Genomic DNA, 22,958 nt, shown 5'->3' on the forward strand with positions numbered 1-22,958 from the left:
AGGAGGAGGTGGATTTCCTGAGTTTGAGAATAGCCAAGGGCTATATAATGAGACCATCTCAGAAAACAAAAGGGAAAAAAAAAAAAAAAAAAAAAAAAAAGTTGAACGTGGTTGAATATGCCCTTAATCCTAGCACTTGGGAGGTGGAGGAAGCTCACAAGATCAAGGTCCTTCTTGGCAGCATAATGAGTTGAGATGAGCTTGAGTTGTAAGAGATCTTGTCTCAAAACAAAAAGAAAACATGAGGGGACTTCTGCTTTGGCTTACAAAGGTTTTTAAAAGCCAGGCATTGGTGGCACACGCCTTTAATCCTAGCACTTGTGAGGCAGAGGCAAGGGGATCTCTGTGAGTTTGAGGCCAGCCTGATCTACAGAGTGAGTGCCAGGACAGTCTTGAAAACAATACAGAGAAACCCTGTCTCAAAAAACCAAAAAAAAAAAGTTTTTAAAACTTTCATTGCTTTTACAAACGGAAATGTCTGGGTGGTGGCACACACCTTTAATCCCAGCACTCAGAAGACAGAGGTAAGCGGATCTCTATGAGTTTGAGGCCAGCCTGGTTTAAATAGTGAGTTCTAAGACAACCAGGACTGTTACACATAGGAACCCTGTCTCACTCCCCCACCCCCCAAAAAAGAAAATGAAAATGGTATATGTATATCTGTGAGAGCTATGTTGCTAAGAGCTGTGTTGCAAGAATTGGCTTCAGGTACTTTTTTTCTTCTTTATCCCTTAGGATGGGGAAGATGAAGCAAGTGATGGACAAAATGACCAAGATAATGATGAAAGTGAGGACAGCTCTGAGTAGACCCTGGGATACAACTGCCCCTTCCTCATCGCTGGCAGCCTCTTACCCTTTTCTCTTTGGGGTTTGAAGTCTGATCTCTTCCTTTCCAACCATAGCTTCCTGTTTTTCCTTCAAGAAGGTGTTTTTATTTAATTAACCAGTGGATATCACAGATTGTCCAGCATTCAGGTTTCTGACTCAGGATTCTAGTGTAGAATCCATCAGTGGTTTGGATAAACATGGTTCTTCTGCAGAGTAAATCCATAAATGCTCTGGCTGGCCTTTGGGGGCTAGTTTTGAAACTGATTTATTTTAAAATTTAGACTTATAATAACTTTGTAAATAAAATCTGAGTTTTGCCTCAGATACCTATTTCCTCACTTTAGATGTGTCTCATTATTCAAAGATTAGATGTGACTTTTGTACAGTCATACCAGTGCCCTTAAAGTATTATTTCCTCCCTGAGAGAATGACTTGACCTTGGTGTCAAGGACCAAAAAAGTCAAAAAGAACATTTTAACTACCATTTAATTGGATTTTGTTGGAGTTTTGTTTTGTGACAGGGTCTCTCTGTGTAGACCTAGCTATTGTGGTATTCTCTTTGTTGACCAGGAGGGTCTTGAACAGGACTTTGGACTTTTTAAACATTTACTTTTTTTTTATATATGTTTGTGGGCACACATGTGCCCACACATGTGGAAATCAAAGATTCTCCTCTTTCCACCACATGGGTTCCAGGAATCATAATTCCAGATTTTACCTGCTTAGCCACCTCATCAGCTTGCTTTTAAATTTTTTGGTTATTAGTATAAAACAAAGGGAGAAAGACATCGTTAAACATTTGCTGACATTGTATTTATATATATATGTATGTATGTATATATATATATATATATATTATTTATTTCCACATTATTCAGAATTATGCCTAGAATCTAGTTGTAAGAATCATACAAAATAATTATAGTTTATTAGAAACAGAACATCTGGAACTAAAAGAGGGGATTCTCCTATCTTTTGCCAGAAAGCCCAGGCTCAAAGTTGCTGTCAAGCTCTTCCTTTATGCTATTAGGATTGTTTAATATTTGTTATATTGTTACCCATACTGGCATTAAAGTTAAGTTTTGTTGTTGACATCTGTTTGAGGAGGAAAAGCTGTTTTTATATTAGTTCTTAACCCACATGCAGATTTCTGACCCCTTCATCCTCTTGTACCCAGATATCCATCCACAAGTCTTTTCTTCGAATCCCTTTTCTTTGCCAGCTCCTCACCGGCATTGGCATTTGAGTGTGTTCACACTAGGCAGGCTTGCTGGATGATAGTTTAATCACTATCACATGTGTATGTCAGGGTTAGGCTGACTTTTAAATGGCCATTTAGCTTTACAGTGGAAACATTCTTCCTTCCTCAGAATCATTGGTTGGTTCTGTTTCTGAAGAGAAAGAAAGGAGGGGAACTTGTCACAGTGTGACTGAAAGGCAAAGTATCTGGCATGGTGTTAAGGTTTATGTAGACAGGTCTGTGTAAGCTTTGGGTACATACCAGAGAGCATGGTGTGGAGCACAGGGGTCCGATGGGGGACCCTTTACTTGGAGTGCTGCAAGGCAAAAGTGCACTTCTTGTATGTCGCATACAGCAGAAGGATAGAGCGTAACATCTGCTTGCACATAGTCACTGTCATCTGAATCTGAGGCTCCTTGAGTCCAGTGGGCCACTGGTGTTCCCTGCTGATAATTTTGCAGAAGGCTGACTTGTCTGAGACTCTGAAGGTTCCAGTCCACTTGGGTGGCTGGGCTGTGATGACCCTACCGAAAACAGAATCTACTCCATTGAGGCGCACTGGCTGGGGCTTCCTCACCAGCCCTTTCTTGTTATTCACTGCTCGGAGTTCTGATGTGTGACAGGGTAACTTGGGGCTCTCTCCAGGTGCTACAAGTGGGCTATCTAGGACGAGAGTGACTTCTTGAAAGCACAACTGCACTTCAAGGTCAGAAGGGGTGTGTGGGAAGCAAGGAGAGGCCCTAAAAGGGTGTTTGGAGCAAGGGGTAGGTGTCGTGTGCCGAAGCCATTGGAAGCTCTCATCCAGTGGGGTCCATGGTGACCAGAGCTGGTATCCTGCCATTGACAATCCTAAAGGAAAGGAATCAGACATGGAATTTCCCTGCTGAGCTTTGGGGAAGGGGAGAGGCATGGCTATACAAATTCACATCTGTCTCATTTCTGACTTAAACGTAGTGGTTCCCACTGAACAGATGATGGCAGTATGTGACAGGGGTCAATAGTTCTATAAAGGGCAACAGACACTAAATGTGGCAACTGCTGCACATACTAAAACTTCCCCTGTAAGAAATTATCTTAGTCAATGCCTCTGGAGGGCACAAGTGGCTGGACTTCATGATGACATTATTTGATGACAAGAGACTCAACCCATGCCTAACAAGCATTTGTAATCGGTACTTCTTCAGAGCTCTCAAATTATAACCCTTGAACTAGCCGTTTTAACTTCCTTATGTATTTGGTAGAAATGCAAGTTCTTTGTGTCCCCTCTCAGGCCAACTTAACTAGATATGTGGGGTGGGGTCCTGAAGTTTACATGTATGCAAACCCTCTAAAAATCCTGTTGCACTTTGCAGTTTGCAGACTCTTACAGTGTGGCTTTTAAGCACCCTTCAATTTTCACTCTTCCTTCTGGAGACATCCAAGAAAAAGAGTCCCTGGCTTTGTGGCTTATGCCTACTATAGTTTTGGAAGGAGGAGGTAGGAGGATCACTATAAGTTGGAGGCCACACTTTGACATAGTTCTAAGCCAGCCAGAGCTGCATACATAGTGACAGATGTCTCAACAATTCAGAGTACTTGCCACTATTTTAGGGGACCTGAATTTGGTTCCCAGCTCCCTGGGACATACCTGAACATACAAATAAATATAATAAAATAAATTTCAAAAAATAAAAACCCTGGCTGGAGAGATGGCTCACTGGTTAAGAGCAATGACTGCTCTTCCAGAGGTCCTGAGTTCAATTCTCAGCACCCACATGGTGGCTCACAGCCATCTATAATGAAATATGGTGCCCTCTTCTGTCGTGCAGGCATACATGCTATTATACATAATAAATCTTTAAAAAAAAAAAAAAAGTCCCATCGTTTGGGAAGGCAGAGGTAGGTAATCTCTGAACTCAAGAACAGCCAGGTCTACATAGTGATTCCAGGACAGCCAGGGCTACATAAGCAGATCCTGTCTTTTTAAAAAAGACTTAACAGCAGAAAACCCAACCCCAAAACAAAAATGTTACTGGGACAGCCTCCTCTGGGCCCTGAAACCCTTCTGATCAAGAGAACATTACAGAGTACTGGGTGATTTACACAGCACCTGGGAAGAGGTACGTTCTAGGAAGGAAAGTTTTCAAAGCCAGCCTTTACAATTTGTTCATTTCCCCCATATATAGCTATATACATTACCATGTATAATACCCACTAGATAATACTTTGAACTTTCTTTAAGTGCTGGGAGGATATTAGCTTCAAAATTTACTCTAAGTAGAATTTTTACTTTCTGTCATTCTACTTCCAAAGTGACAGTACCTCCTAAATTCAGGAAAAACAGTAAAAGGAAACTAGCACCTTCCTTTTACTGTAGGGTCATTACAGGTCCCTTTTCTGTATAAATCCTATGCACTGGCCCATTGTATCTATCACTGAGGTCCTGCAGGTAGGGTCCTTTTTGTTTTCAGCCATATCTAAGTGTTTGTACCTCTCCTCTTTCTGCCACAACAGTAACACATCTTGTCCAGTAGTTGCCATCACCAAAAGGCTGACACCTCCACAGTTCATTAAAAACAAAACTGCTGATAACATTTCAAAATATAAGTGTCCTCCGACGTGATTAGGACAAAGTTAATTTACTGATTTCCTCCAACGATAGACTTTTCTCATGTCTATTCAGTGCCTTTGCAAGTTGCTATGTTTAAAATATCTGAGCTGCCTTAGGATGAGAAACTGACACCAAAGGACAGGCATCTATTTCAAACTGCCTATGACGGGCCAGTGTTGGATATCTTGGATTTAAGAGCATTTAGCTAATGCTTATCATCTCAGCACTTGAGAGGCTGAAGCCGGAAGATTGCGCTGAGTTCTTAGCAGCTATGTCTGAGGGGGAAAGAAAGTCCAAAAGGGGGCTTCTGGTATATATTAAATAAAATGAATCCATCACTAGACTCATCTCCTAAAAAAATACAGGCAAAGGAAAAAGAGCTTCATCAAATCTCCAGCCTAAACCAACGGAGATGGAAGGGCTTTGGACTCTAGGACTTTCCATTCCTTCACACAAGGTTTGAATAAAAGTTCTGCCCCAGTTCCCAGCATCACAGGGAGTAACTTTAATCTATTCCGGGAGTGGGGATGAACCTCGGGAGTCTGAACAAGCTGCTCTACTAGACCACATAGGAAACACCTGGTGCCCCTGTCCAGAAGATTTCCTTTTTATAGGCGCCTGCCTTCTGAAAAACTCGGATCCTCGATGTTCCCACCTGGGAAAGGGGAAGGCAGGGCCAAAGTGCAGCTGAAGTCCTCGTGAACGCCGAAAAGATCCCTAGAGGCTGGAGTGTCTGGAGAACAGGCTTGTCTCCCTGGAAGTCCCTCCCCCGGAGCGGGAGCCACACGTCCCTGCCCGAAACCGGAGCAGCGGTGGGAGCCCGGGCCCGGACCTACCATCACCATCCAGGCCAGGAGCTCACCTATTGAACTCCACGCGGATTGCACGCTCCAGAGCGGCGGCAGCATCTTTTCTCCACCTGGCGCCTGGCAACCGCCTTTGTGACTCAGAACCACGGGGGCGGGGCAAGTGGCTGGAGACAGCCTAGGAGCCATGAGATAAGGACTGCTCCAGTCCCACCCCTTCAGTTCCTCTCCATCCAGTCATAACTGCATCTGACAAAGGCACATGTCAAAGACTCTAGTTAAGTATGAACGTTCAAAGACCGGAAGTTAATGTTAAACTTTATTTGTTATTCCCGGGCCCACACTGTGCTCCAGTGTCTGGAAAGGTTTTATTATTGTACTGGAAGGGCTCCAGTGCAAACAGAATTATAAATGCTCACCTGACTGCAGGTGTTTAAGTCAGATACTTAACTGACTGAAAACTTGTCTACTTGAACTTCAAAATGTTATTTTTAAGTTTATGTTTGTGTGGGTTTGTGTGCAATATGTCTGTGCAGGATTCCTTAGTGCCAGAAGAGGGCCATCAGAAACTGGGTCCTCTGCAAGAACATACATACCCTCAACCACTCATCTGTCTCTCCAGCCCCATACTTCTTTGTCTTCTGTTAAACATCAGGATGTGTCTGTCTTATGGCAAAACTGAGAAACATGTTTCGCCATTGCAAAAGTCAATGCTGTGTGCAGCACTTCCCGTTAGCGTGAATGGCAGTGGGAAGCAGGAGTCCCCCCCCCCCTTACTTCAGTCTCTTATAGTGTGCCTGGAGGAAGGATTGAACAGATGAATTTACAACTCACCTGCTCTTAAACACAGAATTAGCCCCGTGGTTCTCCTACTTTAGAACTCATTGTTTCACAAAAAATAAAACAAAAAAACATTGTTGGACAAGCTGGGCATTTTGGTACAGGCTTGTAATATCAGCACTCATGAGACTAAGACAGGAAGCCTGACCTGAGTGTAAGGCCAGCTAGAATACACAGCAAAACAATGGAAAGGAGACTGAGGGACTCAAGGATTGGAGTCAGGCAGAGATTATGGGATTGAAAGACCTACAGAAGCTTGAGACATTTGTCCAGTGCCCACTGTGTATACATACTTCCTTTTACAGAAAGGGTAAACAAACAAAAAAACTGGATGGGAATCAGAAACCAGAGAGCAGAGAATGATGACACTTGGAAAAGCAGGAAGTTCTTTTGAACTACAACTTTTTCTCAGTCGTTTTTATCATCCTCCTGATTAAGAGACACCTGCTAGGGGATGGAGAGATGGCTTATGAGCACTGACTGCTCTTCCAGAGGATTTAGGTTCAATACCCAGTACCCACATGGCAGCTCACAACTGTCTGTAACTTCAGTGCCAGGGGACCTGGCATACATGCAGGCAAAACACCAATGCACATAAAATAAAAATAAGAGAGAGAGCTGAGTGGTGGTGGCACACACCTTTAATCCCAGCACTTGGGAGGCCAAGGCAGGCGGATCTCTGTGAGTTCAAGGCCAGCCTGGTCTACAAAGAGAATTGCAGGACAAGCTCCAAAGCAATAGAGAAACCCTGTCTCAAAAACTTGAGAGATGCTATTTAGAAGGTGAATGAAGTATTTTTTTTAATATGGAAATTACCCAAAGCCAAGATCAGGTGTTTAGAATTGATGGACAAAAAAGGATTCATACTGTTATGACAATATGTACTCTGTGTAGTCTGCCCAGGTCTAAGAGACATGTTCTGAGAGGTACCATTTGCTATCATCTCCAACTGGTATCCAGTAAAATCAGTCTCCTTATATTAATCAATTGCAGTGAAATACCTGAGCTAGCCTCCTTAGGAAGAAGGAAACACACACCACAAAACAAAATACCAGCTCTGGCATGTGTGAGGAGAAAGAAATTGCCACATAGGGAGCAAGAAGCAGAAAGAACTGGGCTGGGCTGGGTTCAGACTTTTGTAACATCTGGCTTTAGAGAACCCACTGACATCCTAGGACTGGCATTCCCACCTCAAGGTGCTTCCTCCAAGACATGCATATAGTGTGTGTGTGTGTGTGTGTGTGTGTGCGCGCGCGTGTGTGCGCGCCAGGTAGTCATAGCATGGCACATGCCTTTTAATCCCAGCAATTGGGAGCAGAAGCAAGTAGATCTCTGAGTTCGAGGCCGGCCTGATCAACAGAGTGAGTTCCAGGACATCCAGGACTACACAGGGAAGCAGGAACTCAGAAACCTAAAATAAATAAAAATTTATATTGTATTTTTCTTTCCAGTGTAGTGTGCCCTTTCATATTGACATGTCTAATTAGCACTTAAGGACTGCTTACTAAAAGTGCCATGGGTTAGCAAAAACATTGTTTGACTTCACCTCAAACATTGTCACAAACATTACCTCAAAGTCCATGCTTATGGTTAAAGTGCTTTTCCCGTTGCCTCTTGCTGTATCTTTCAGCTGGCCTTACACTCAGGACAGGCCTTCTGCCTGAGTCTTTTCGAGTGCTGAGATTACAAGCATGCACCACAATTACCAGTTCGTTCAACAATTTTTCTTTGTTTTTTTATTTTTATTTTATGCCCATTGGTGTTTTATCATGGGTGTCAGGTCCCCTGGAATTGGAAATATGGACAGTTGTGAGCTGCCAGGTGGGTGCTGGGTCCTCTGGAGGAGCAGTCAGTGCTCTCAATCACTGAGCCATCTCTCTAGCCCTCAACAATCAAGTGAGAAAAGGTTTGTGATTGTTTTGTGTTCTTTTTTTTTTTTTTTTTTTTGGTGGGGGGGCTGTCACAGGGTTTCTCTGTGTAGCCCTGGCTGTTCTGGAACTTACCCTGTAGACCTGGCTGGCCTCGAACTCAAGAGATCCTTCTGAATCTGCCTTCCAGTGGGAGGGATTAAAGACCTGCACCACCACCACCTGGCTTGTTTTGCAATCTTAATACAATTGCATTAGCTTACACTGTGACTAACTATGGCTTTACTATTTTGCTTCAGCAGGTCCATCACTTGGTATTAGCATTAAAAATATATTTTCTTCATTTGGTAAACGTGAGGTAGCCTATCATACTGGTTGCTGAAAGGCATTTTAATTATGGAGATTCAGAGTCGATGGGATGTCTTAGCGAATAAAGGCACTTGCCACCAAACCTGATAAAACCTGAGTTTGACCCCACAAGGTGGAAGGTGAGGAACCCACTTCTCCAAGTTGTGCTCTGATTTCCACCCGGGTCATGTGCCACGTGGGCGCCCACACACATATATCCATGCGTACAAGGAATATGAATAAAATAACTTTAGGAGAACGAGAATGATTAGAGTTGTGACCCAAGTATGAAAAGCATTTTTTAAAAACGAGATTCGCCAGGCGTGGTGGGCACGCCTTTAATCCCAAGCAGGTGGAGGCAGCAGGGTTCGAGACCCGCCTGGTCTACAAAATAAGTTCCAGGACAGCCAGAGCTACACAGAAAAAAGCTCCTCTCGAAAAACCAACAAAACCCGACTCGTGGGCTGTGCCTATGTCTGCTGACAAGGTGTCAAGAGAGCTCGAGCAACCAAGGGCCGAGGCGTCAGGGGCGTGTGAGCGCCTCTAATGACAAGAACCGCTGGTGATGGGCGTGGGCGTGCGGCCGAGGACAGTTTTGGTGCCTCACGAGCGGAGGATTCTTGTTTTCCTCACAGTGGGAACCGAGCGGGAGTTCAGGGCGAATGGCGTTACTTTGCGCACGCGTGCCACTCTACCGGGCCTTTCTCCAGCTCGGAACGCTCCGGTCCTGAGTGGCGGCGCAGGCGCGCTGCCAACCTGTGGAGGTCACGGCGCCTGCGCAGTCAGTCTTCCTCAGGCGGCCGCCATGGCTGGACAAGAGGATCCGGTGCAGCGGGAGATTCACCAGGACTGGGCGAATCGGGAGTACATTGAGATCATCACTAGCAGCATCAAGAAAATCTCGGACTTTCTCAACTCTTTCGGTCAGCGGGCGAGCAGGGGAGGCTGGGAGGAGGGAGGCGTCGGAGGCGGCCGGCGGCGCCGAGGAGAGGCGCGCCAGTCCCGGCTGCTCCCTTCCTCTTCCGCGCCCCGCTGGCCCCAGTCCCCTAATCCTGAGCCTCACTAGGCGGTCTCGTCTCCGTGGGTCCTCCCTGCCCATTGCCAGGCCCCGATTGCGCGCGTCAGCACGCCCACTGCCCAGCCTCCTAGGGCCATCCATCACCGTCCTGGTCTGCACTGCTCTTCTCTGCCAGTCTGCTCTTGGCACGCAGTGCGCAGCCGTGTCACAGTTCTGTTTAAGAGACTCGAGCTCCTTCAAGATTTAGTCCGAAAACCCTTAGTGCCGAGCCGTCTCCTGCTCAACCATCTTCCCCACCCCCCTTGCGCCGTTCATTTCTCCCCGACTCCCTTTGGTGCTAGTGCTGAGGGAGGCAAATAAGGTCATAGGGAGGCTGGGGGTTCGCTCGGGCCCTGGAAATGCCCGTATACGCTTCGTGGTAGGTGTTTTGGATGCTTCTGTCTGGCTCCTCAGATCTAACGGGGCAGATACTTTCAGCAGAGTCTACTTTCCCCAAATCATTCCTAGGTGTGGCCGGCTGGTGACAGTCTTCATTTCTTTCTGCGTTTTGTTCCTAGCCTTCTGGACAGAAAACCTGTCACAGACTCATCATGTTCTCGGGAAGTCTTCCTTCAGAGACTCTTACACAATGCGCAGATGGCACCTAATGATCGTTTTCAACTGGGACACTTTGGTTCTACTAATTAGCAATTTTCAACAGTTTAGACTAAGTGGGAGAGAGTTGTATTTAAAAAAAAATGAATCAATTATTTTCTAGCTAAAGAACTGGTGAGTCCTAAGTAGTATGAAGGAAGTGACAGCAACAGCTTGTGGGGTGCAGCTCAGAGGCAGGGCACCTGGGTAGCATGCCCAGGTCCCATCCCCCACTCCTTAAAAATGAAAGAGGGGTGTTTTCTGTTGTTCTTGTTTGCTTTAAGAAAAGAGAACAAAAGGAAAAGTAGGAAAGCATAGTTAAGGGGCTGAGGATGTCCAGTTGGTAGAGTGTTGGCTAGCATGCAGGCAGCAGGCCTCTAATTAAACAGCACCCAGGAAGCCGAGACTGGAGGACCAAAGCAAAACTCGGCAGGTGTAACAGCTTGCTTACACAGGTCTGATGGCAGAGAGGGGGAAAGAAGTCTTTCCTGCTGTCTTTGGTGGCACACACCCCTAGTCTCATCACTTAGGAGACAGAGGCAGGAAGGGTACCATTGAGTTTGAGGCTAGCCAAGTCAAAATCACACACACACACACACACACACACACACACACACACACACACACACACACAAATGTCCCACTTTCTGCATTCAAAGGAGTTCTCTCAGGCCAGTGAGATGGCTTAGCAGGTAAAGGCCACCAAGTCTGGCAACCTGAGTACAAGCCTCAGGACCCACAGATGAAAGGGGAGAACCAACTCCCATAAGTGTATCTGTTCTGATAGTGGTGTCATGGCTACCTACGCATACAGTGAAAAGAGCTTAATCTGTGTCACACACACACACACACACACACACACACACCCACACACCCCGTTTCCCCATCTCATGTCCCTACCCCATTTTGTTTTGAGTCTTGGTAAATTGCTGGAACTCTTCTCCTGCCTTACACACCTCACCAGTAATGTCCATCGATTATGCTAGCCTGGAACTCTGTAGGTCAGGATGGCCTCTACCTCGGGACTTCCCTCTTGGGTCTGCCTCCTTAGTGCTGGGATTAGAGGTGGGGACCAACCACCACACCTGGCCAGAATCATCTTCTTTTATTTTTTTTAATTAAAATGTACATAGGATTATGATCTTACATGGATTTCTAAACAGGAAATGGAGAATAGCATAAATGTGTATGACACTGATATAACTTCACAAACATAATTTGCTAAGGAGGTTATAGTAAGAGGACTGTAGTCAATAAAAGAAAGTTCCTGTATCCCCCCCCCCCCAAACATTTATTTAAGCAATGTAAATGAAGGGAGTGTGATTCAGTGGAGAAGGTAGGTGGGTTTGCAGTTAGACCTGATGGCGTTAGATGGCTTTTTAGTGGGTTAAAACGGCTTTGAAGTACTAGTCAGTTGCCCAGCTACCCATTGTTTTTCTCGGATGCTTTTGTTTTGGCAATGCTAAGAGTTGAGCTCAGGACCCTGTGAATATTAGAAGCATTCTACCATTAAATTTTACTCTTTGAGTTGTTTGTTTGCTTTCTGTATAAACTGTTTCAATGTTGGCTCACAAAGTTTGTTTATCCTACTTTGCCAGAGACCTGGAATAGTGAGGTTTTTTTGTTTTGTTTTTGTTTGTTTGGTTTTTTTTTTTTCTAAAGTAGCATTCCATACTGATTAGCATTCCCTCAAAGAAATAGCAAATGAAAGAAATGAAAATAGCTACCTGTTGTGGTAGCTTATGCTTGCAATCCTACCTGGCTGAGGCAGTAAAATTGCCACAAGTTTAAGGCCAGTCTAGCAAAAGAATAAGATCCTGTCTCAGAAAAAAACAAAACACTCTTAAGTTTTTTGTGCTGGAGGACAGGGTAGGATCAGAAGTCTAAGTCAGGCCTAGTCTGGAGAGGCACTGGAAAGTAGTTAGGGAAATCATTGACCTGGAAAGGTTTTCATTTATCTGGCAGGAGTTAATATCAGAGGAGTCTAAACAGTGTCTAACCAAAGTGTTGATGTCAGTTCAATCAGTAAAGCATCAGAATCACAAGTTAAATTAGGGCTGCTTTTCAAAACTTAAGAGTCATGTAACTTCTCATTATTCCAAATTGGGTCTTGGTATTAGCAACTTCATTCTAACTGAATTATATTTAGGAGGCTTTCCCCTTCCCAGTTATGTTTGCATAACTGCCAAGAACAATCAAAATCTGAAGGCTTCTGTTAATGTTTTGTTTCCTTTGTATAACCTTGGCTGGACCAGAACTCACAGTGTGTAGACCAGACTGGTCTCAAACTCACAGAGATCTCCCTCCCAAGTGTTGGTGTTAAAGGTGTTTGATCTGTTGGTGCTGGCGATCCCAGAAGCTCATAAAACACTTCTCAATCTGTGTTACCAGCCTATATTGGTAAACATTATTTTGATTTTGAGTTGGGACTTCACTATGCCACAAGTTGGCCTGTAATCCCTGGCCAGGCTCAAGTCCTTCTTCATTTGTCTAAGACCATAAGCCTGTGTCTCCATGCCTGGCTGCGTAGAGGCTGCATTTAGTTCACATACACTTCCTTTGCCATGTACACCCCAAGAAAGTATCTTATTCCTGACAAAAATTTTCAGGCAGGGTCTCACTAAGTATCCAGAATGGTCTAAAACTTTGAATATTCCTCCTGCCTTGTCCTCCTGAGGGCTGGAATTATGGGTGTACACTACAATCGCTGGTCAAAATTCTTAGTCTCTCCTCATCATCTTTCTGCTTCTACACTCTTATCTCCTCCTTTCATCATCCTCCTTTGTGAAATAGGGTACCATGGTGTACTCACATGGCCAGTGTGGACCCAAGCTTGTGGTCCTCCCTGGCCTGCCTGACTCTTGAGAGATCACAAGGGTGCACCATGACCTGCACTTTGTTTTCTCTTTTCTTGGTTTATTGCCATTATTTATTATTTTTGTTACAGGGGTGGGATTTGTGACAAGGTGTCCATGTGTATTAGATGGTGTTCTAATGGTTGTGGAACAGGCAATCTGAAAGCTTTTGTTACTGTTTTTTGTTTGTTTGTTTGTTAATAATTTAACTTAATTTTATGAGCATTGGTGTGAAGGTGTCAGATCCCCTGGAAATGGAGTTACAGACGGTTGTGAACTGCTATGTGGGTGCTGGAAATTGAACCCCTGGTTCTCTGGAATATCAGCCAGTGATCTTAATTGTGGAGCCATCTCTCCAGCACCCATTTTTGAGACCAGGTTTTGCTACAAGACCTTTTGATGTAAGGCTGGTTGGTCTTCGGTGGCCTGGAGCTTTGCTATGTATACTGGGCTGGCTCTATGCCTTCTGAAATCTGGCATTAGAGTCCTGCACCATCACACCTGTTCTTTTTTAGCTCCCCCCCCCCTATGTAATTTTTCTTTTTTGAGAAAAAGTTGAACCATGTTGCTTAAGCTTAGGTCTCCAACTTGGTAGGTTCAGCTGACCCTTCCAGCACTATTTACATATTATTTACATATTGTCACACCCTCTGACACAGCTGGGTCACAGCATGCATGCTGTCTTTGCTAAGTATAAAAACTCATTTTAAAAATAACATTCACTGGATTTTTCCTGCTCTATATTTCTCTGCTCACAGAGTCTAAAAATACAGACCTATAGTCTGTGATAATGTTTTTTAGAAACTTCACACAATCCAAAGTACAGAGCAGTGTTTGATGTGACTATGTGTCACCATCTGTGTGGCCTCAGGTTTTGGTAGTTGTCTGACACTGAAATGGAAGGGCAGATTGTGACTTCCCTCTTACAAGCTGGAATTCCATGAATAAAAGTTGTTCAAGCAGTCAAAAGCCATCTTGAAAGAATAGTTTGTTCTCCCCCCTGAGCACATAGTTACTTACCCAGTGTCGGGGTAGGGACTTGGGTTTGCTGTAATTTCCAAATACCTCCAAGTAAACTATAGAATCTTTGTACCGCTGAATTAGGTAATCATAAACAGGATACAAACTTCATAGATAAACACCAGAACTGAGTGGTAAATGTAGAATGGGACAATGTATCTCCTGCAGTTTCTCTGAAGTCATCTGTGCTGAGCCATCAGACTGGTTTATCCTTAGGACTCAGAGCTTCTCAGCCAAGTGTTGTGTCTGTGAGCTCTGGACTCATGAGATTGCCCAAAGGCTCAGCTAACAGTTAAATTGCTTTAGCCTTTAATTGTTCATAGTAATGAGGGTCTGCCTTCTAATTACTTAAGCCTCTCTTTAAAGTATTAACTTCAATGGTTTTAAAACCACCTAGTAGTGACTCCAGGCATTGAATCCCTAATATGTTCAGGAAGGGTAACAGCCATATAGGCCATTTCTTGTCACTCCTAAAAAAATGGAATATCCAATATAGGGTGCAGCAGAAGCCCTAAATCAAATTTATTCTCTATAAAGTGTGGTTTATACACATTTGATGCAGACATCTTATCAGAGCTTTCCTAGCTTATAAAACAGGAAAAGGAACATTTCTTCTTTGCAGATCTCAAACTCTTCATTCCCAAAGACTCATCCAAGAACTAAAACTTGATTTCAAAAGCAAGTCAAGAGCCAGGTGTATTGGCACTATAATCCCAGAATTCAGAAGGCTGAGATAGGCTTTCCAGCCTGGGCTACATAGTGAGTTCCAGTTGAGCCTGAAATATATAAGGAAAGGCTTTCTGGAAATAGAACAGACCCCCCCCACACACACATATACTCTCCAACACCCTCCCCACATCGGGTTGCACCCCAGCCTATGAGCCAAATTCATGTTTAACATGAGTATTCCAGAGCTTGTGTCTGGAGTTGGGCTTCTGTCTTCCTCAACAGTGTTGATCCATATGGGCCATTTCTAGAGTATCATTTGGGGTTCTGATTGATTTATCAGATTGGCAGGTAGACCAGCACAACTCTCCTTGCATCTCTCCTCCCATCATTTCTGTGTGTCTCTTCTCCTGGGAAATGTAATTGTCAGAGACCCCACTTATTTTCTTTTGAGCTTCTCTGAACACCATACTGGATGGAGATCTGGGCCTGTTGGATAGTTATGACAGAAGAGGTGGAGCTGAGATGGTGAGATGGCTCAGTGGGTTAGGGTACTTGATGTTAAGTCTGATGGCCTGAGTTCAGTCTCCAGGATCTCCAGGATGAAGGAGAGATCATCTCCCAAAAATTATCCTTGATCTCTATATATATGTGCCAGGGCAAATGTGTATATGTATGTGTGTGTACACACACACACACACACACACACACGTAAAATAAATTTTTGTAAAGGCAGTATTTCTAGGAAAAGTGATGTTGGCTAGGGTGGTCATATGTAATCTAGACCTGGGAACTAGAGGAGATTTAAAAAGTAAGGGACCAGCAGGCATTGTGTTACACACCTGTATTCCTAGTACTCAGGAAGTGGAGGCCAGAGTATCATAAGTTCAAGGTCATCTTCAGCTACATAGTGAGGTGGAGGCTATCTCTGGCTGCCTGAGAGAAAAGGGGGAAATTTTTTGAAAAGCAGAGGCAAACATGGTGGCACACTCTTCTACTTCTAGCACCTGGGAGGCAGAAGCAAGAGGAGTGCTGTAAGTTCCAGGTAGTGAAAGCCATGACATAGCAACACCTTGTCTCAGCAGAGAAAAATAAATGTGTGCAGACAGGCAGAGCTGAGTGTTTTCGACGAAGGCCTAAGACTCACTACCAAAGGGAAGAAAATGACCAGGACACACCATTCGGTTGGCCCAACATGGTTTTCAGGATGGGGAATATGAAAAATAAGTATGAAGTTTCCCTTGGAGACAATGAGATTATTGAAAGTAGGTTATGGTAATGGTTGCACAACTCTACAAGTGAGCTGGTGGCCATGACTGACACCTATACTCTATGCGGGTGGGTGAATGTGTAGTGTGTGAGTTACATGTCAGTGAAACGAAGTCTGAAAAGGGATTATGAAGAGGAGTCATGAGAGTGGGTGAACGTGAGAAAGAATGCATGGAAGGGGAACATACAGAGAATTTGAGGGATTAGGTGGTGAGCAAATACTGAGGAGTGAGAACAAACTGACACCAGTAGTCCCTGGAAACCTGTACTTTCTCAAACCCTCCTTCTCCAAGTGGGCCACTTGTTTATGGTATTTATACAGAAATAAACATCCTTTTACATACACACACCATTTCTCATGTGCATGTGTGGTTGTGGATATGTATATGCTTTCTTTTTCCTTCTGTTTTTGGCATGTGGGCACATGTGTGGGGGTGCCAGATGCACAAGGGAATCATTGCTCTTCACCTTACTCATCAAGGCAGGGTCTCAGTCAAATCCAGAGCTCGCTGATATGCCTGGTCTTGCTAGCTAGCTTGCTCTGAGGATCCTGTCAGCCAGCCTTCTGAGGCTCTGATTATAGGCAGGCCACTACCCACCTGGCATTTACGTGATTGCTGGGTGTCTGAACTCCTGTCCTCACGCAGGTGCTTTAACCACAGACATCTCCTCAGCCTGTTCTCCCCTTATTTAAGAATGAGAAGTTCCCTTTAGTCCCAGCACATGGGAGGCAGAGGCAGGTGGATCTCTGAGTTTGAGGCCAGCCTGGTCTACAGAGCTAATTCCAGGACAGGCTCCAAAGCAATACAGAGAAACCCTGTCTCGAAAAACCAGAAAGAAAGAAAAAAAAAAAAAAAAAAAAAAAAAAGAAGGAAAGAAAGAAAGAAAAGTTCATCCTTAAGAATTTGAATGCATTCAGAAAAAGGAGGGTTGTGTTTTTCTGGTAAGACCACTCAGAGGCAACTTTTTAGCCAAGTCTTGGTTAGATAGGCAAGATGATGGCAGTCAAGGCTGGATCAGAGTGTGGAAAGATTTGTCCAAGTGAATGCTGAACTGCATTTGCAGAACCAGCTCGGAGGAAGATGAAAAGTTGTTAGCTCGCTGTTGAATCATCATGTGGGAGACTGTTCAGGGTGAACACAGCTATTTTAGATCTAAAAAAAAATAAAAGTTATTGAGATAGAAACAGGTTGGAGGAGGTAGGAAATAGCCATCATGTTTGCCTCCTTTCTCCTGTGTTACGGACAGTTGAGAAGAAAGGGAATCTAGTGGCTTCAGATAAAGGAGTCAGCAGAGAAAAAGCTATTTTAGGGGAGTCTTGGTTGTATTCTAGGTGAGGTAGTGAAAAAGGGGGAAACCCAGAGAAAACAGTCAAGGCTCCTTTTCACAGATGAAATCTTGGTTCTGTTATGTGCTTGATGCTTATTGAATTTTCTCTAGTTCAAAAAGGCCTCTTTTTAGTATTTGGGTATTGTTGAAGCTGTGTCTTCCAGGGGTAGGAACTGCTTATCTTTAAGAGCGCAGAGGAAGAGACACTGTCTTAGTTACTTTTCAGTTGCTGTGACAAAACACCATGAGCAAAGCAACTTATAAAAGAAAGCATTTAATTTTGAGTTTACTTGGGGCTCATAGTTCCAAGGGATTAGAGTCCTTGACCATTATGGCGAGGAGCATGGTGGCAGGCATGGTACTGGACCCACAAGCACAAGGCAGAGAGAGTTAACAAAGGTCATCCCCAGTGACACCTCTCCTCCAGTAAGGATACACCTCCTAATCCTTCCAACTGGGGATCAAGAATTCAAATAGATGAGCCTGTGGGGGACCATTCCCATTCAAGCCCCACATTCCACTCCCTGGCCCCCATAGGCTTGTGGCCATATCATAATGCAAAAATGCATTTAGTCTAACTTTAAAAAATCTCCATAGTCAGGCTGGAGAGATGGCTCCAGAGGATCTGGGTTCAGTTCCCAGCATCCATATGGTGCCTAACAACTGTCTCTAACTCCAAGATCTGACACTCTAACACAGACATACATGCAGGCAAAATACCAATGCAAATTAAATAAAAGTTAATTTTTAAAAATCTCCATAGTTAGTGAGGTGTAGTGGCACAAGCCTTTACTCCCAACACTCAAGAGGTGGAGGCAGGCGGATCTTTGTGAGTTTAGGGCCAGCCTGGTCTTTGTATAGAATTGCAGGACAGCCATGACTGCATAGGGAGACCTTGTCTCAAAGAAAAAAGAAAAGAAAAACAAATATCTCCATAGTGTTTCATAGTCTCAGTATAATTCCAAAGTCTCTTCTGAGACTCAAGGCAATCTCCTAATTGTAACCCCCATTAAAAAAAAAAAAAAAAAAAAAAAAAAAAAAGCAGATTACATAATTCCAGAATATATTGCCACAGAATATGCATTACCATTCCAGCAGGAAGGAATAGTGACATAGTGGGGAAATGCTGGACCAAGCAAGATGGAAACTCAGCAGGGCAACTCTAAATCCTGTATCTTTGTCTGACATCAAAGGTCTTATATGATTCCCTTACACCTTTGGTTGACTGCAACACACCTCTCAGACTATTTCTACTCCCTATCTGCAGCTCTCTCTAGCAGATACCCCACGGCTCTGTTACATCCTAGGATCACCACTGTAGCCCAGGGTTCACTTTCACAACTGCACATGATGACAGCTCTGAGCAAGGACTTCCTACCACACACCTGGCCTCAGCAGCTCTCAATTGTGGAGGAAGATTCCATAACCCATTTTCTCTTGTGTCTTTCATGATCTATAGCTAGAACCACATGACCAATACTACCAAGTTCTGCTTGTTGGGGGTGGAGCCTGGCCCCCTACCTTATTATATATTTTGAGTTGTTGTTGCCTCTTAGGAGCAGAAAATTCCTTACCCCCTTTTCTTCCATAAGTTGCAGGACTAGCTTGGTGGAGTTTTGCCCTGAGAGTATCCATTCTTTATTCCATTTCTTATCAGGCTTCTTACCTCTTTCAGCACAAGCCTTGGTTCCAACAGTAAATATCCTAGTGATCTTTTTCTCCACAAACTGTGTATTTTATATTTCTTTTTGCCCTGCCTTTTCTTTTTCATTGTAGACCTGCAGAAGAGTAATTATCAATAACCACACCACCAAGTTGCTACTAGGTAGGCTGTTTTGTAATCTCCTTTGCCAAAGAAATTAGTCTAAAAATTTTCAATTTAACCTCAAGCAGATTTTTAGGACAAGGATAAAAAGCAGCCACGTTCTTCACAAAAACATCATAAAAGTGGTCCACTGCAGGCACTGCTGTTCCTTCTGAAACCTCTTAAGCTGGGCCTCTATAGTCTAGTGGTCATGCAGGCTCTTATTAGGGATGCTTCAGTGCATTGGGCACTAAGGTCCCATTAAGACCTGCCCACAGTAGGTATTCAGCTGCTTTTCTATCCCAAAGTCTTCCACATTCCTCCAAAAACACTGTGGTCAGGCCTGTCACATGATAACCCATTCCCTGAGACTAACTTGTATCTTTTCAACTGCTGTGACAAAACACCGTCAAAAAGAATTTGGGGGCTCACAGTTCCAGAGGTTGAGTCATGATGGGTACCATGGCAGCAGGCAGGAAGGCAGGCAAGTAGACAGGCAGGCATGGCACTGGAACAGTAGCTGAAAGCTTATGACTTGATCCATGAGCATGAGGCAGAGAGACAGAGACAGACACCAGGAATAGCATTGGCTATTGACACCCTTGCTCTGTCCCTCACCTCCTTCTTTACCCTTTGGACCTTCTTTCCCTCCCTCCCTTCCCTTGTTTTCTGCTGTATCCTCTGACCTTTCTTCCTCACTGCTAGGCGTTGAACTTGGAGTAATCTAGGAGGAGCATCAACTGATCTGTAACCCCAGCCTAAAACAACGCTAAGGTTTTGAATTTTGGTCTCTTTCCAGGCTAGCAGTGTGTGGTGCCTGCGATGCCAGGGAACAGGCACTCAGCTTCCACTCAGCCCTGTGGGCTCAAGAAATAGCTGGTGCTCAGTGTGGTGATTCAGTGCACAGCCCTAATTTAACTTGCAGTGGGTTATTGAGCTACACCCTTCCTTAGGTTGAAGAGCTTCTGTTTGGTCCTTTCTCTTGAAAGTCTTAAGTTTGCTCCTTGACAAATGGTCATCAATATATCCTTTGCATATTAGTTTTATGTTATTGCTTTAACAATTTTCCATAAATGTAGCGACTTTTTTTTCCCCAAAAAACAAGGTTTCTCTGTTTAGCCCTGGTTGTCCTAGAACCCATTCTGTAGACCATGCTAGCCTCAAATTCACAAAGATCCACCTGTCTCTGCCTCCAGAGTGCTGGAATGTGGGAGCCTGTCTTTGTGGGGCTACAGTCGGAACCAGCCGACTTGCCCCCGGTTTGTACCTGAGGGGGGAGTGTGGATTGAGAAAGGGCAGGTAAAGATGCTAAGAGATAGAGTCAGGAGAGAAATTCAGTGAATGCTGAACACCCTAAGTTTATTTTTCACCATTCTTAAATACCTTAACCAAAAAGGGGAACATGGTATCACATATACAGAACAAACAGACTTCTTCCTCAATTCTCCAAGGATTCAGTAACTACAGTTTAGATTTAATTTCTGGCCTTGAGGATCAGGACTAACCACATCTCATACCAAGTCTGTCATTATTTAGATAAAACACCCAAGGTCAAGATCAAACATCCTACTCTAGCCACACCTGAGACCTTTAGGTCCTATGACTCTCTAAGGACAGTTTTGAATTCTCTGACCTTAAGCCAAGATCAAGCTGAGCCACCCCCCCACACACACACACACACACGCAGGGATTAAAGGTGTGTGCTAGCACTGCCCAGCTAAAATTAGCAATTATTTTTAAGTTGCATAAATTTAGGTTGAGACAGGAGGATCACTGAAAGTTCAAGACCAGCCTTGCCTATGAGGTGAGACATGGGTCTCCCTTGGTGGTAGCTCTTCTCTGCCGTTTGTGGGACTCAGTTGTTGCACAGAATCTGGGTATTGATCCTAAAATACTTCTTGCCATCCCCTGAGACCCCATGTGTATTTGGAGGAAAAATATCCTCTCCAGTTCAGATGGTTTGTGTGGGTGTGGGCGTTTGGAGTGACATTAATCCTGAACATCAGTCTCCTTTTACCAGATATGTCTTGTCGATCAAGACTCGCAACACTAAATGAGAAATTGACAGCCCTTGAACGGAGAATAGAGTACATTGAAGCAAGGGTGAGTATGGTCATAGGCTACCCCAGAAGGAATACTCATTTCTACTTAAAACAGACTTACAGAAGTTAATGTTCTGCCTGGATTTAGGTGTCTGGGACTCTGGAGCTGCTTTGCTACCATTTCTCACTGCATAGGATCCATAATGGGATTTAAAAAAAAAAATGGTTTTAGCCCTTTGCATTTTATCTAAATGTCAGTTTTCCCTTCACAGGTGACAAAGGGTGAGACTCTCACCTAGAGCTGTGCCCTGCTGCTGCTGGGAAGTCGCTGTACAGAACACTGGCCATGTGGGAAAGGCCCAGCAGCCTTGTGCGCCTCCCCTTCTCCTTCCAGAGCAACAGGGCTTTTTCTTGTTTTTCTTTTTTCAAAAGTGGCCTTTGGGCTGTGCCGTGTGCACCTGGGATGTGATGTGGCATGGGGAAGAAGTCCAGGGCACCTCTTGGAAACGGCATTAGGCATTTCCCTTTTCAGTAACATTGTGTGGAACTACTTGTCAGTGTGTTTGCGGTGTTCAGAGGCAAAGGCCGTGACTCTGTTAAGTCCTCCCCACCTCACTCTCTTCCTCTCAGACTTTCCCTACAGCTCCCGTGGCCTCTACACTGATGTGTCAACAGTCATCTTCTCTCCCTCTGTGATAGGAGGTGGGGGCAATCCTGGCTGAGACTCCGTGCTCTGCAGTGTGGTTGCCAGAAAATGTTGCTAACTCACCAATTTTTTGTTCTGGGAGGTCACAGCCAGGCCCCCAGTTGGCTTGAAGGGACATTTTCATTTTTCTTTCTGTCACTTGGGGTATCCGTGGCTCTCATGCTTCCCAAATAAACTCAACTTTACCTGACTGCTGTGATTGTGGTGGCAACAGGAGCTAGAGATGGCTTACTTTTCAAAGTGTGATGTATAGGAATGTTCTCTTATGGAAACCTGTGGATGTAGCAGTTTGATTCAAAGCTAGGCAGCTCTCCTGTCAAGAGTGCTTGTGTCTGGACACTTGAATTCATTCATCCTGGAATCACTTGGTCATTCAGAAGATACTACAAGAACATTTACTATACAGGTGTGTTAGACTCCAATAAAAGATACAGTATTGAATCAGACCAAATGTTTATGATGTATTGAAATACTAGCATCTTCCCAGTTTAACTGCACCCAGGGTAGACTATAGTTTTATAAGCAACAAGCAAAGCATACTTCCTGTGAAAGCAAATATTGAGGTTTGTGAGATGGCTCAACAGGTAGGGTGCTTGCCTCCACACCTGAGCCCTGAGTTCTCTCTCGGACCCTCATGGTGGAAGGAGAGAACCTTCCCTTGCAGGTTATCTACCTTCTCATCTCCACATGCATACTGTGGCATTCCTGTGTATGAGTGTGCATGTGCACAAAAAGAAAAATGTAAAAAAAACAAACAAAACATTTTCTCAAGCAAATACTGCCGTTTGAACTGAAGAATCCAAAACTTCCTATACTTATTTCCAAAACTTCCTATAAGCTTAGGCCACTCTACTGTTTAGGTGGGGCTTTAGTCCCTTTAGGACTTTCCCCCACAGAGTTCTCCTTTTTCAGGCCATATTTGACCTTGAAAGTCAAGCTCGGATCAGAACTCCACACTGTTCTCCCAAATAAGCACATTCAGTACTCTCTTTTTTAGGCTTCCTGGCTTGCTGCCCTCATACCACAGTTAATTCTGGATTAATTGGATCATTTCGGAGTATATGCAACCTGAAAAGTACCTGAGCCCTCTTACTAA

General features: G+C 44.2%; 3 protein-coding genes across 6 annotated transcripts in view; 2 read left to right on the plus strand and 1 right to left on the minus strand.

Moving 5' to 3' along the window:
• Fancd2 (FA complementation group D2) overlaps positions 1 to 1,104 on the plus strand; it is a 63,248-nt gene extending 62,144 nt beyond the window's left edge. For both annotated transcript variants that reach the window (XM_051203687.1, XM_051203686.1), the window contains one exon: positions 736 to 1,104. In XM_051203687.1, coding sequence (XP_051059644.1) covers positions 736 to 807 — 72 coding nt within the window. In that variant the 3' untranslated portion in view covers positions 808 to 1,104. The remainder of the gene's footprint in view (positions 1 to 735) is intronic.
• A 770-nt stretch (positions 1,105 to 1,874) lies between these two features.
• Fancd2os (FANCD2 opposite strand) lies at positions 1,875 to 5,383 on the minus strand. 3 transcript variants are annotated; one of them, XM_051203633.1, is made up of 3 exons: positions 5,314 to 5,383; positions 2,330 to 2,917; positions 1,875 to 2,219 (listed from the first exon to the last, which is right to left on the minus strand). In XM_051203633.1, the coding sequence occupies exon 2, from the start codon at positions 2,907 to 2,909 to the stop codon at positions 2,373 to 2,375; it is 537 nt and encodes a 178-aa protein (XP_051059590.1). In that variant the 5' UTR covers positions 2,910 to 2,917; positions 5,314 to 5,383; the 3' UTR covers positions 1,875 to 2,219; positions 2,330 to 2,372. The 3 variants fall into 3 exon arrangements, with proteins under 3 accessions (XP_051059590.1, XP_051059588.1, XP_051059587.1); XM_051203631.1 differs by lacking the exon at positions 5,314 to 5,383 and adding an exon at positions 3,648 to 3,686; XM_051203630.1 differs by lacking the exon at positions 5,314 to 5,383 and having other exon boundaries at positions 2,330 to 2,939.
• Positions 5,384 to 9,274: 3,891 nt separating this feature from the next.
• Positions 9,275 to 22,052, plus strand: Brk1 (BRICK1 subunit of SCAR/WAVE actin nucleating complex). Its single transcript, XM_051203552.1, has 3 exons — positions 9,275 to 9,443; positions 21,135 to 21,217; positions 21,429 to 22,052. The coding sequence occupies exons 1-3, from the start codon at positions 9,326 to 9,328 to the stop codon at positions 21,453 to 21,455; spliced, it is 228 nt and encodes a 75-aa protein (XP_051059509.1). The 5' UTR covers positions 9,275 to 9,325; the 3' UTR covers positions 21,456 to 22,052.
• Positions 22,053 to 22,958: the final 906 nt, after the last annotated feature.

The sequence above is a fragment of the Phodopus roborovskii genome, unplaced genomic scaffold (genome assembly GCF_943737965.1).
Source record: "Phodopus roborovskii unplaced genomic scaffold, PHOROB, whole genome shotgun sequence".
Taxonomy (NCBI): domain Eukaryota; kingdom Metazoa; phylum Chordata; class Mammalia; order Rodentia; family Cricetidae; genus Phodopus; species Phodopus roborovskii.